A 14574-nucleotide genomic window follows, 5' to 3' on the forward strand; every position below is an offset into this window, starting at 1 on the left:
TTGTGAGCAAGTGGTTATCCTAGTGGGGAACTTTACTGTGGGAATTAAGTTGAATGATAGTGTTACTAATTCAAATAGGTTCTTATTGGGAGAGTCTTTAAGGAAATCTACATTGAAATCACCAGCAACCACTATTTCTTTGTTTTTGGTTGTTAAATGGGCCAGTACAGCTTCAAGGTGGTTTACAAACAGATTAAAGTTACCTGCAGGTGCTCGATATACACTTAATATTATGAAAGATTTTTTGTGAAATTCTAATTCTGTTGCACATGCTTCCATATGCTGTTCTAGGCAAAATTTATGAATGTCTATGTTCTTAAATTTATGACAGTTCCTGATGAATGTGGCAACTCCTCCTTTCTCCATTTCTGATCTACAATAGTGAGATGCTAACCTAAACCCTGTAACACTTAAAAGTTCTATACCAGTGGTCACATGATGTTCAGAGAGGCAGATTATGTCAGCTGGGTTTGAAGACTCTAATTCATCTATGCAGATAGTTAATTCATTAATTTTATTTCTCAGTCCTCGAATATTTTGATGCAATAAAGATAGCTGACATTTCACATTGACTGACTTAAAATTGGATGGAGTTAAAATATCTGCTGACAGTTGAAAATTCTTAACCAATGGCTGTTTATGTTGATGTAATAAGCTGGAATTATGTTTTTTGATTTCTTTCTCAAACTGAAGGTTTGTCTCAGTTCTAACCTCTCTTAAAATTTGTTTTCTTTCTGTCCTCCCTTGTGAGCTTAACTAATAATTATATCATTATAGCAATTAGTATTGTCAGTGATGGTGGAAGAATTGTTAACTAGTTGGCCTCTTACCCAGGTTCTGGAGGTTCACGAATTTGAGATTGTTTTTGCTTTCCTGACTCAAAAACTCTTCACATCTCACATAGAAAAATACAGATCATAAATAATCCTTGTATTGTCTTTGATGCATACCCAGTAAAATTGTTTCTTATTCTGATCCCAAATTGTTACTACTGATGCAGATGAGAAAATAGAAATACCTAAAACTTAAAGTTGTACTTTCACATGGTGTCCAAAGGTCAGCCAGTGTTTACAGTATTTCTTTCTTTTCTGATATGATTCTAGAAAAGTAAGGTCACTCCCATCTATGAAAAAGAAAATCTGATGTGTAGTACTGTTGCATTTTACCACATCTATCTGTAGCAGCAAACGACAGTGTGTTCTTCAGTTCAGACTTATTACTTACATGAGTATTAGAAACTCCCTCATGGAAATCAGTTTAGATTCAGGAAGTAGCGATCATGTTAAACTCAACTCATTCTCTTTACACAAGATTTCCTCAGTGTTATGGATAGTAAAAGTGGTCTGCAAATGTACTACCGGTATAGCACCAGTGGCAGCTGCAGTTTTCCATGTATGCTGTTGTGTGTTGGTGGATTACATATGCTGACAAATTGGTAGACACATGATTTAGGGCCAACACCAGTCTATTCCCAGAAGACGACATGTGCATGAGTTTGTGTTATGTTTACAGGCCTAATACTGGTAAACTGGTTCCTCTCAGCATTTCCAGATGGCCACTACCTGAAGCTGTATCTGTCAGACCAGGACTTGACAATTCTTGCAGTGCAATTCTGCACTCATCTTCTGGCAGCTGGTGTAATATGTCAAATATCTGATAAAGATGCTGCTGTGGACACTGTCTTCCAGGTGAGCCTTTAACACATTTATCAGTGTGGTTGCATAACTTACTAATGTACTTCTTATACTGAAGACATTCTTGTTTTTGTGCAAAGCTTATTCACTGTTTCAATACACTGTTTGGTTTCCTTACTGGCAGTGTTGTTTTGAAAGTGCTAAAAGTACAGCATAAGGCAGCTAAGATACGCTACACCAAATGAATCCCAAATGAATAACTATATCAATGTGTGGTTTACATAAAGTTATAATGGACAGTATGGTGAATTTTCTAATGTCTGAAAGTAATTTTTTTTCTTTACAGTCACTGTATTATCACAATGTCTTCATTTTAATTTCTTTCTAATGTAAGTAAATACTTTCTTCTGTGAGATTTGAAAGAAGCTTCTGAGAGAACTGTGTGTTATATATGGGACTTGGTCAAATAGTATCAAGACAACTTGCACCTCAAACCAATGTCCTGCTGTTAGGTGAAGAGATTCCACTAACATCAGTTGTACTATATCAGATGTAAGTGCATGCTTAACTCAGGTATAGTTTACATGTTTATTATCATGGCTGTCATACCAGTTGCTCATAATATTGACGTTGAGCATTGTTACATGCTATAAAGTGAAACTAGAGGAACAATGCTGCATGTTAAATTTCTTCTGGAGTTAACAGCAGCATTGGTCCATGTTGTAAGGCATTCATGTCTTCATGAGCTATATAATGACCTCTTGTTTTAATTTTCACCACAGATAAAAGTATAGAAGTGTCAAGTTAGGTGAATGTACAGAGCAATTTGCATTTGCTGAACAACCATTTGAATGCCCTCCAAATGTTTCCATAAGATGCAGTGGAAGGTAAATCTGTCATATTAGTACCTCACTGATTGCCCTATGTGCAGTAGAATGTCTTCCAATAACTGCAGAAGTATAATACTGCAGTAGCCACCGGAAAGATCGCGGGAGGCGCACATCTGCATGGCGCGTCACGGACAGTAGTTGCCGCAAGTAGAGTCCCGTCCACCAGAGGGCACGCAAGAATTCGGACGCGACCTCTGCCAGTGTAACAACAACACAGTCCCGGTCTACGCTAAGTGATGTGCGATGTAAATGGGAACAGTGTTACTACACAATTGGTGATGAGTAGGGTCATTCTTTCGCGTGTTGCATCGTTGTTCCGGTTTCGCAGCTTCTCCACGGCATGGAGGATTTAGTGCGGGTTTTGGTTGAGCAGCAGATGGAGCTCATGGCCACCATGAAACAAGTGCTTCTGGCGTTGCTCTCCATGCTGTCTGCTCCAGCGCCGTTCCCTCCTCCCTTTCCCCCGTATGATGAGATGGCGGAAGATTGGGACGCATATGAACATCGCCTTCGGCAGCATTTCCAGGCGTTTCATGTTGCCGATGCAGAGGTATGTCATGCTCTCTTCTTGTCTTGGATATCTCCCTCGATGTATCAAGTTTTGTGGCAGCTAGAGCCATTGCAGAAACCCTCGTCCTTGTCTTTTGACGCATTGTGTTCATTGCTGTCTTCATATTATCGCCGCCGCACGCATGTTGTGGCGGCTAAGGTCGAGTTCTATCAATGCAAGAAACAGCCCCATCAGTCTTACCGGGCGTGGGCCGCTACCCTGCACGGTCTTAGTTGCAAGTGTCATTTTGTCACGGAGCAGTCGCGAGAGTCGTATGCCCACGTTATGGTATGCGACGTCATTGTTCATTCGGCCCCTGATAGGGAGGTCCGGCAACGGGCCCTGCAGTTAGAAGACCCTTCCCTTGAGGAAGTCCTGTCCATTGCTCAATCGTATGAAGTCTCTCATGCCACAGGTCAACAGCTGGAAGCGTGGTGCGACTTCACGGCAGTTCAGGGCAGCGCATCCGAATCCACTGTGTCCGGGGTGGACGACGTGCGAGCGGTACATTCCAGCCATTACGGCCGCTCCCGCACGGGGCGTAAACAGAATTCCGGCCGCCTGCCCCTGTTGCCATACTGTGCGTCGTGCTATATACATCATGATCAGTCAGAGTGCCCCCAGCATTGGGCTGTTTGTCGAAAATGTAATAAAAAAGGTCACATTGCTAAAGTTTGCCGCTCAGCCTCAAAAGAATCGAAGGAAGCAGGTACAGAGGACGTGGACGTTGACATTCAGGAAGTTTCATCGGGCCAGGCTCCCGATGCATCGGCATGCAAACTCTTTATTGAGGTGTCAGTTCTGTCGTGCCGGTTACAACTGCAAGTAGATATGGGCACGGCAGTTTCGTTGTTGAATGCACAAACTTATTCCGACCTTGGATCGCCCCCGTTGGCGCCAGTTTACCGGTGTCTACGCGGTTATGGTAAACAGTTCATTCCCCTACTGGGTCAATTCACTACCGACGTGACTTACAAATCAGTCACTCGGCCTATTACTTTTATTGTTGTCAGTGATGCAAGCTCTGCTAACCTTTTTGGCCTGGATGCCTTTCAAGCTTTCGGTTTTTCTATCGCTGACACCATACAGTTGGTCTTCGAAGACATTCCCTATCAATCATTGGAATCTTTGATCTCAGACATTCCTGATATCTTTGAGGAGGGCCTGGGGCGTGTTTCAGATTTTGAAGCTCACTTAACGTTGAAGGCGTTGGTTTGCCCGCGTTTTCTACGCGCGAGGCAGATCCCCTTGGCTCTTCGCCCTCAGGTAAAGGAAGAGCTAGATTGGCTGACAGCCCTAGGGGTCGTTCTTCACATTTCTTCTAGTGAGTGGGCTTTGCCCCTCGTTATTGTAAGGAAGCCCTCGGGAAAATTACGTCTTTGTGGCGATTTCAAGGTCACCATTAATTCCCAATTGGTGGTGGACACCTGTCCTTTGCCTCATGCTGATGAATTGTTCTCCGCCATGGTGGGACGCCAATATTTTTCGAAAATCGATGTTCCGGAGGCTTATCATCAGATACCACTTGATGAGGACTCCAAACGGCTGGCGGTCGTCAACACCCCGTTTGGCCTTTACCAATACCAGTGGTTGGCCTTCGGAATATCCAGTGCCCCGGCGATATTCCAGCGTTATCTTGAGCACGTCACGTCGACAATCCCTCATTTTATTAATTACCTGGATGACATAATTGTCACAGGCCGCAGCACGAAGGAACACTTGCACAACCTTCGCACCATCTTTCTCAAATTCAGGTCTGTGGTCTTGCGTTGCAACCTGCATATGTCAAACTTCTTCCAACCATCCATTGAGTATGTGGGCTACACCATCTCTCGGCACAGCGTCCAGCCACTAGGAAGTTTGGTCCACGGTATCGTCGACCTTCCTCGGCCCGCTTCGCTGAAAGAGTTAAAAGCTTTTTTAGGCAAGATAGCCTATTACCACTGGTTCATTCCCAGGGCTTCCACCATAGCTCGCCCCCTGTACTGCCTTCTACACAAGGGTGTTCCTTTTGATTGGTCACCTGCATGCAACTGAGCGTTCACCTCGTTGAAGAGCCTCCTCGCGTCAGCGCCTTGTTTGGGTACTTTTGACCCCCATAAGCCATTGGTCCTGGCTACCGATGCTTCACAGATGATTCCGAGCAACCACTGGCGTTTGCATCTAAAACTCTTGCTCCCGCGCAGGCCCATTACTCCCAGGTGGAAAAAGAGGCTTTGGCCATTGTCTACGCTGTTACAAAGTTTCACCCTTTCTTGTATGGCACGAAGTTTCAGTTAATCACTGACCATAAGCCGTTAATATCGTTATTTGGCCCCGCCTCTCAGATTCCGGATAGGGCGGCCCACAGACTACAGTGCTGGGCCTTGTTCCTCTCTAACTACCATTATGACATTCATTTTCGCCCTACCGGACAGCATGCCAACGCCGACGCTCTTTCCCGTCTTCCGGTGGGCCCGGATCCTACATTCGATCGAGAGGAGATTATGTGTTTTCATTTGGATGTGGCGTCCCGCCAAGCGGTTGATGGCTTCCCGATCACTAGTTCTCGAGTTGCCAGGGAAACGGCAGCTGACTCGGTTCTCCGGCAAGTAGTTCGCCTCATTCAGCAGGGGTGGTCATCCCGCCCTCCAGGCCGGGCCTCTGGCCCTCTTTGTAATTATTTTATTCTACGAGACCGCCTCTCGGTCTTGGACGGAGTTCTCCTTCTGGCTACTGATGATACAGCTCCTCGCGTGGTTGTTCCTGCAAGTTTACGAAGGGAGGTCCTCACATTATTACATGTGGGACACTGGGGTGTTTCCCGTACTAAAACCTTGGCTCGCAGACATGTGTACGGGCCCGGTATTGACAGAGAAATTGAGCACTTGGTAGCCGCCTGTTCCCAGTGTGCGAGCCAACAGGCATCTCCCAGGGCAGCATTCTCTTCATGGCCGCTGGCAACCCACACATGGGAACGTGTTCACATCGATTTTGCGGGCCCGTTTCTCAGTAGCTTTTGGCTCATGGTCATTGATGCTTATTCCCGATTCCCATATGTAGTTTGCTGCTCCTCAACCACTTCAGAAGTTGAAATCCAGGCACTAGCAAAAATCTTTTCTGTGGAAGATCTGCCAATCACCCTGGTCTCGGACAATGGACCGCAGTTTATTTCGCAGACCTTCCAGGATTTTTGTAGGCGCTTCGGTATTCGGCACGTTTGCTCTCCCCCCTTCCATCCATAATGGAATGGGGAAGCTGAGCGCATGGCGCGCACATTTAAGATGCAGGTGGAAAAAGTATGTGCACGAATTTCCTGCAGAGGAGGCATTTACGTTTTTCCTGACGGCATACTGGACCACACCAATGGGAGACCGCAGCCCTGCAGAGCTCCTCCATGGGCGCCAACCTAGGACTCTGCTGCACCTCGTCCAACCTGGTCCTCACCAGGTCTTCACAAAACGGAGTACCTGGCTTTCCACTGGGTATGTCAGTCTGGGCACGTGGGTTTGGTCGCAATCCACGTTGGATAGCAGCGGTGGTCCTGCACCGAAATGGCCGCCGGCTTTATACCTTGCAGGCGGGGGACCGGGTGGTACGTCGTCACCAAAATCAGCTAAGTCCACGTTTGAGCACCCACCCTCCGACCTCTCGGACACCGGCTTCCCCATTGCCGGCACCCGTGTTGGTTTCCCAGGGGACGTTACCGCCTCTCCCCGCTGTGACTCTGCCGCACTGTGATGGTTCTCAGCCTTGGCAGCATCCAGTAGCTCCAGCACCGGCATTGCCATCGTTTGAGATGCCCCAGCGACACCAGCCCTCCTTGCAGGCCCGGTTTCTCAGGAGGCTGGTTCACCTGTGGTCGTCCCTTCCCCATCGTCCCTGCCACTGGGTCTTGCCCCTACCAAGGTGGAACAGGATCCGGAGTTCGACAGCTTGTCGCCCGTTCTGTCCCGGACTCCGGTGGTGGGATGACGGGGGCCTCTTCGTATGGGTCACTTCCAGCCGTATTTGAAGGTTCTGGCTCAAGGGTTGGCAGATCCCCTCGACTCCGGCCTTCCAATGAATGTGGAGGTCATCGCTCCTGCCCGATGCTCCACCTTCTAACGCAGTGGATCACAGCGGCTTCACCCCCCCGAAGGAGGAGGAGTGCAGTAGCCACCGGAAAGATCGCGGGATGCGCACATCGGCACGGCGCGTCACGGACAGTACTTGCCGCAAGTAGAGTCCTGTCCACCAGAGGGCACGTGAGAATTCGGACGCGACCTCTGCCGGCGTAACAACAACAACAACAACAACAACAACAACTCAGGCAGCACGGGCCATGCCCAGTCAGTTAACATTGGGCATGCCTAGGACACAGTCGTGGTCTACGCTAAGTGAAGTGCGACGTAAACAGGAACAGTGTTACTACAAATACCTTCGGAACTCGAGATAATGTGAGTGTATTTAGAGTCCCAACAGTAATAAAAGGACCAAGATGGGTCTTGAAAAATGTGCACCACTTCTTTAAGCCAGCATTGATTTTCAACTGACAGTTAGTACATATTGCAAAGATTGACTTGTTCAATGTTTGTAAATGATGCTTCTACATTAAACAAAATTTTTCATAGATATGCCACATCATGTTGCACTGTCTATGGATAAAATTCAAAGAATTATAACAAATTTTGGAAGTCATTGCCATGAAACTGTAGATGCAGTGAAATGTGAAGAGGATGAAATGGACTGTTTGCTTTATCTCTAAAGTGAAAAGGCTTAGTTTTGACCACAACATGTACACATATCAGATGATTTTAAAATCTGACATGTGCAAAGACTAAATGTAAGCAGTGGATTATTTTCACAATATTTTGTAATTTACGACAGTCTATGACATGTTTGTCCAGTTCCATACATACACCCTGTGCTTCTTTTTTGTATTCTTTTAGCTTTTGCAGTAAGACTTGAAAATAACCAGAATGCCAAAATTGCAATTGTGAAATAAATAATTTCTCCAGTCAGTGACAAATATGATGTCCTTAAAAATTAAACAATGATCTTGTTCAAGAGAAACATGAGAGTTTGGGAAGTTTGTATACAATGACTGCTTTGAAGTTGGTAAATCTTTAACATCTTTAAAATACCAAATTTACTGAGTGTATCCCTTCAAGGTAATGAGACCAACTTTCTGCAACTGTCACACAAAACTTTATCTTCTAGGAAGAAACTATTACTCTGGAGAAAATGTAGGATGATAGACATCTTTTCCTTGGTCTTTACAGAGTGTTAAAGGAGTAGAGTCCTTGATTAGTAAAGAAAATGTCCTAGGTCCTGTGCCTGGACCTTGCCACGACTTAAATTTCGAAAAAAAAAATCATCATCATTGGCGGCCGAAGACTTATGGCATAAGAGGTCACCCTCAGTCTGCTAACAGCTTTGTCAAAGAAGGTGGAGGGATGGATGGAGGTTCAGAGCACTCCCTTGCCCTTGGGGAGGGAAACTGTCCCTTCAGGTGAAAGAATCAGTAGTGATCAAACAGCATGAGGATGCATAAGGTAATGGAAACTACTAAATTAGACACATAATGTGTGTCCGCAGGACATGTGGCCATGATGACCTCTCCATTGGGAAAACGATTCAGGAACAGTCCCTCATTCGAATCTCTGGGAAGGGACTGGCAAGGGAGAGATAACTATGAGGAAAAATTGAATAACCGACAAAAGATAACTTCCTACAAGTTGGGGCATGGAATGTCAGAAATTTGAATGTGGTAGGGAAGCTAGAAAAACTGAAAAGGGAAATTGAAAGGCTCAGTTTAGATACTGTAGGGGTCAGTGAAGTGAAATGGTAAGATGACAAGGATTTCTGGTCAGATTAGTATATGGTAATACCAACAGCAGCAGAAAATGGTATAAAAAGAATAGCATTCATTATGGATATAAAGGTAGGGCAGAGAGTGTGTTACTGTGAACAGTTCAGTGATAGGGTTGTTCTTATCAGAATTGACAGAAAACCAACACTGATAACGGTAGTTCGGGTATACATGCCAATGTTGCAAGCTGAAGATAAAGAGATAGAGAAAGTATGTGAAGTTATTGAAAGGGCAATACAGTACATAAAGGCGGATGAAAATATAATAGTCATAGGGGACTGGAATGCAGTTGTAGGGGAAGGAGTCGAAGAAAAGGTAGCAGGAGAAGATGGGCTTGGGACAAGAAATTAGAGGAGAGAAAGACTAATTGAATTCTGTAATCAATTTCAGCTAGTAATAGTGAATATTCTGTTCAAGAATCACAAGAGTTGGGGATATACTTGGAAAAGGCAAGATGATACAGAAATATTTCAGTTACATTACATCATGGTCACAGGGCTTTCGAAATCAGATACTGGATTGTAAGGTATACCCAGGAGCAGATCACAGTTTAGCAGTGATGAAGAATAGGCTGAAGTTAGAGATTAGACAGGAGGAATGGATACACAAAGAAGTGTGATGTGGAAGTTCTAACCCATGAAGAGTGATGCATGAAGTTCTCTAAGGGTGCTGATACTGCGCCGGCCGAAGTGGCCGTGCGGTTAAAGGCGCTGCAGTCTGGAACCGCAAGACCGCTACGGTCGCAGGTTCGAATCCTGCCTCGGGCATGGATGTTTGTGATGTCCTTAGGTTAGTTAGGTTTAACTAGTTCTAAGTTCTAGGGGACTAATGACCTCAGCAGTTGAGTCCCATAGTGCTCAGAGCCATTTTTGCTGATACTGCAATAAGGAATAGCTCAGTAAGCAGTTCAGTTGAAGAGGAATGGACATCTGCAAAAAGGGCAGTCACAGAAATTGGAAAGAAAAACAAAGAAGGAAGTTCAAAAATGTCAAGATGGATTCAGAAATACAGGAATAAGTCACTTAGAAATGAAATAAGAAGTGTGGGGAAGCTAAGACGAAATGGCTGCATGAAGAATGAAGAATGTGAAGAAATGTAAAAAGAAATAATTGTTGGAATGACTGGCTCAGCAAACAGAGCAGTCAAAATAACTTTTGGTGAAATTAAGTGAGTGTGGTAATATCAAGAGTGCAGTAGAAATTCCACTGTTAAATGCATACGAGAGTTTGGATAGATTTAGAGAGTACAATGAATGTATGAGACAGAATATTTGTCTGGTGTTATTGAAGAAGAGACAGGAGTCAGTATGGAAAAGATAGGGGATCCAGTATTAGAATCAGAATTTAAAAGAGCATTGGAAGACTTAAGATCAGAAAAGGCAGAAGGGATAGACAATATTCCACCAGGATTTTTAAAACCATTGGTGGAAGTGGCAACAAAATGAAGATTCATATTGGTGTGTGGAATGAGAGTCTGGTGATACCCATCCAACTTTGGGAAAATATCATCCACACAATGCCAAAGACTGCAAGAGATAACAAGTGTGAGAATTGTCAGACAATCAGCTTAACAGCTCATGCATCCAAGTTACTGACAAGAGTAATATACAGAAGAATGGAAAAGGAAATTGAGGATCTGTTAGATGATGATCAGTTTGACTTAAGTAAAGATAAAGGCATGGGAGAGGAAGTTCTGACATTGTGGCTGATAATGGAAGCAAGACTAAAGAAAAATACACACACTTGGAAAAAGTGACAGACATCATCAAATGGTACAAGATGCTAAAAATTCTGAGGAAAATTGGGGTAAGCTATAGAATGAGATGGGTAATATAAGATGTGTAAGAGCCAACAGGGAGTAATAAAAGTAGAAGACCAAGAACTCAGATTAAAAAGGGTGTAAGAAAGAGATGCAGTCTTTCACCCCTATGTTCAATATATGAGAGTTGTTTAATAAGTAATACCCCATATTCTTTTTCTCAGAACATATTCATTGTTAAGAGTCAGGATTTGGTGACAATATACATCAACATATCTTGTCAATGCTCGTTGTCTCCATCACAGTCTATGGCCCTACACCAATGTTGTGGAAGACCATGTATTCCGTGCTGGTAAAAGCTCTTGTCCTGTAGGTGTAGCTATGTTTTTGCTGCATGACTGACACACTCATTGTCTTCAAAGTGTGTTCCATGTAGAGAATCTTCAAGTGGCCCAAAGAGATGGAAGTCAGAGGGTGCCAGGTTTGGACTATAGGGTGGATGAGGCAATGATGTCCACCCAATTTGGTGGTGTCTTGCTGGGTTCTCGGATTTGTGTGTGCCCATGCATTTATCATGTTGGAGCAAGATTTCTGCTAGATTCTTGTCCGATCAAACATGCCTGAAATGGTTCTTGAGTTTATTCAGAGTCTTCACATATGCCTCTGAATTGATGGTTGACCCTCTTGGCATCACATCCGCAAGAATGACGCCAATACAGTCACAGAAGACTGTCACCATCCCTATTCTTCTTTCGTGGAGAATGAGGATACCACCACTACATGGACTGCCTTTTTGTTTATGGCACAAACTGGTGCAACCAAATTTCGTTCCCCATAGCAATCTGTGATGGAAAGGCTTCTCCATTGGTCCCAGAATGCTCCAACAATTCAGATGAAATGGCCTTTCTTTGAATCTTGTGATCTGCTGTGAGCATTCATGGATCCCATTGTGAGCACCTCTTTGAATATCTGAGAACCTCAATCATTGCAGATACACTTCCAATGCTGACTGACAACTGTAGAGCCAATTGTCAAGTTCTGATGCACCGGTCAGGATAAATAAGGACATCCACACAATTCAGCATGTCTGGAGCAGTGGCTGTGACAGGACATCCTGAGTGTTGCTGATCATGGAGCTCTGTTTCTGCATTTCCTGACGCTGTAACTTTCTTTACCCATAGCTCAACTGTACTCCTATCAACTACAGCATCACCGTACACTGCACACAAACATTTATGGATGTTCACGACAGTTTCTTTTTCTGCACACGAGAATTCAATATGGCATGCTGCTTGTAATGAGTCATATGTAGATGCCATTTTGATGCTCTGCCATCTGCCAGAACTGTACGAAACCTCACCGGCACACAGAACAGACATCAAATGTGAAGCACCAACAAGGTGGTTTGTCTGTGTATATTAATGGCTTTTTAAAAGAATGTAGGGCATTGCTTATTGAATGACCCTCATATATATCACAGAAGCAATGATGGAAATAAAAGAAAGGTTCAGGAGTGGAACTGATATTAAAGGTAAAAGCATATCAATGCTAAGATTTGCTGACAATGATGCTATTCTCAGTGAAATTGAAGAATTACAGATCTGCTGATTGGACTGAACAGTCTAATGAGTACAGATATGTATTGAGAGTAAATCAAAGAAACACAAAAGTAATGAGAAGCAGCAGAAATGAGGACAGTGAGAAACTTAACATCAGGATTGATGGTCATGAAGTAGATGGAGTTAAGGAATTCTGCTAGCATGGCAGCTAAATAACAAATGACAGACTGAGCAAGAACACCATCAGAAACAGTCCAGCACTGGCAAAAAGGGCATTCCTGACCAACATAAGTATACTAGCATCAAACACAGGCCTTAATTTGAGGAAGAAATTTCTCTGAATGTAGTTTTGGAGCACAGCATATTTGGTACTGAAATATGGAATGTGGGGAAACTGGAACAGAAGAGAATCAAAGCATTTGAGATGTGGTGCTACAGACAAATGTTGAAAATTATGGTAGAGAATGAGGAAGTTCTGTGCAGAATTGGAGACGAAAGGAACATATGGAATACTCTGACAAGAAGGGATAGGGTGATAGGACATATGTTAAGACATCAGGGAATAACTTCCATGGTACTAGAGGGAGCTGTAGAGGGTAAAAACTGTGGAGGACAGATTGGAACACATCCAGCAAATAATTGAGGACATAGGTTGCAAGTGCTACTCTGTGACGAAGAGATTGGCACATGAGAGGAATTCATGATGGGCAACAACAAACAAGTCAAAGATTGTTGACTTGAAAAAGACAATGATTCAGTTGAGTGAATAATTGAAGTCTGTGCTTGAGGATCATTGAACTGGGCTCAATGCTAAATTTCTGAAGTACTTTCTGGATCTAGTAGATAAATACAAGGTCACTTCATTACAGAGTTTACATCAACACTTACCATTGAAGAACAAGAGCAATTTATTAATATTTCTACAGACTCCACATTGAAATCGCGATTGGTTTTGTCAAAACTGCTTGAGTTTTGTACTTGGTGATGCAGGATAATTTGCTAGTAGGTGAAAAGATCTCAAGAGTTCTAATTGCGTTCCCAACTGTGTGAGGTTGGTTTTTCAGTACTGGCAGTCAACAACATGATAAACGGATCATGAGTGAATGTGGAAGAACAGTTAAGTCACATCATCAAGTCTTGTCCAAAGATTTAAGATCTGACGAAGAAGGTACAGCCTCATCATTCCCACTGGTTTTTTGCAAGAATAAGATGTAATAATATTAAAACTTGATTAAGTTAGCAATTACTAAAGATAGCACTGTTTCTTAATTTTTTACATGGCTTTATTACAAGGTCTGTTCAAAAAATTCCAGTATGTTCACAATTTTGGTATGTGTTGTGATGCTTGTGAGAAAATCTGACAAGGAAACAACCTGAAATGTGATAAGACAATTCATGGTTTTTGCATCATGATAACACACCTTCACATTGATTCCTGTTGGTGTGTGACTAATGCACAAAAAATGAAATGACTGTGCTGCCTTATCTTCCATACTCTCCAGACCAGGACGCTGTGGACATGTTTTTATTTCCAAAGTTGAAAACTCCATTGAAAGGATGAAGATCTACATAGATAGATGAAATAAAAGAAAATTCGCAGACGGCACTTCACACAACCCAACAAAAGGCATGCCAAGACTGCTTACAAAAGTGGAAACAGTGTTGGGAATGGCATATCAGTTGTGGAGAAGAATATTTCGGAGACCATGCACAATAAGTAAAAGGTAATATAGAAAAATTTTGTGGTCACAGTTCTGGAATTTTTGAACAAATATTGTACAACAGAAACTGCCCCTTGCTTATATACAATGGGAGAGAGCCGAGGACCCGAAAGTTTGAAAAACAATATTGTAGAAAAAACACATCTGTCTGCTTGCCACCACCTGCCCTACCCTGCTCCGCCCCATCTGCTTGCCAGTGCCTGCCCATCTCCGTCGAAGTTAGTGATAGCCGATACAGCATGATCTGACTTGCACATGATGAAACAGGTAGGGTTGGTATGGGTATGATGCGCCACAGGGTGTGGGATCACACTCTGTGGCTTCACTGGGTGCTTATCCATGGACACTGCTGTGCCAGATCACAGTTGCATTGTGTAGGTATTATAAGCTCTTCCAGTGTTTTCATGGCCACTTGGAGTTCGCCTTATGTTTTCAATGCTATGTTACCATGTTCTTCTTACATAAGTTGGTCATTTTATGCCTGATTACTGGGTACTCTTCTTCCATGGAATGGAAGTCTAACTTTAAGTTCTGGTGTTAGGACTCCCAGTAATGATCATTGTCATTCTATATGGTAGCATTTACACTATCCACTCTGATACAAAATTAAAGTGACATGCATGTGTGAG

General features: G+C 43.4%; 1 protein-coding gene across 1 annotated transcript in view; it reads left to right on the forward strand.

Moving 5' to 3' along the window:
* The window catches only part of LOC124803359 (formin-2-like), a 237603-nt gene that overhangs the window by 28750 nt on the left and 194279 nt on the right, over nt 1-14574 (forward strand). The window contains exon 3 of the mRNA XM_047264544.1: nt 1513-1688. Within this exon, the coding sequence (XP_047120500.1) occupies nt 1513-1688 (176 nt within the window). The remainder of the gene's footprint in view (nt 1-1512; nt 1689-14574) is intronic.

This window comes from Schistocerca piceifrons, chromosome 6 (genome assembly GCF_021461385.2).
Source record: "Schistocerca piceifrons isolate TAMUIC-IGC-003096 chromosome 6, iqSchPice1.1, whole genome shotgun sequence".
NCBI classification, from domain to species: Eukaryota; Metazoa; Arthropoda; class Insecta; order Orthoptera; family Acrididae; genus Schistocerca; species Schistocerca piceifrons.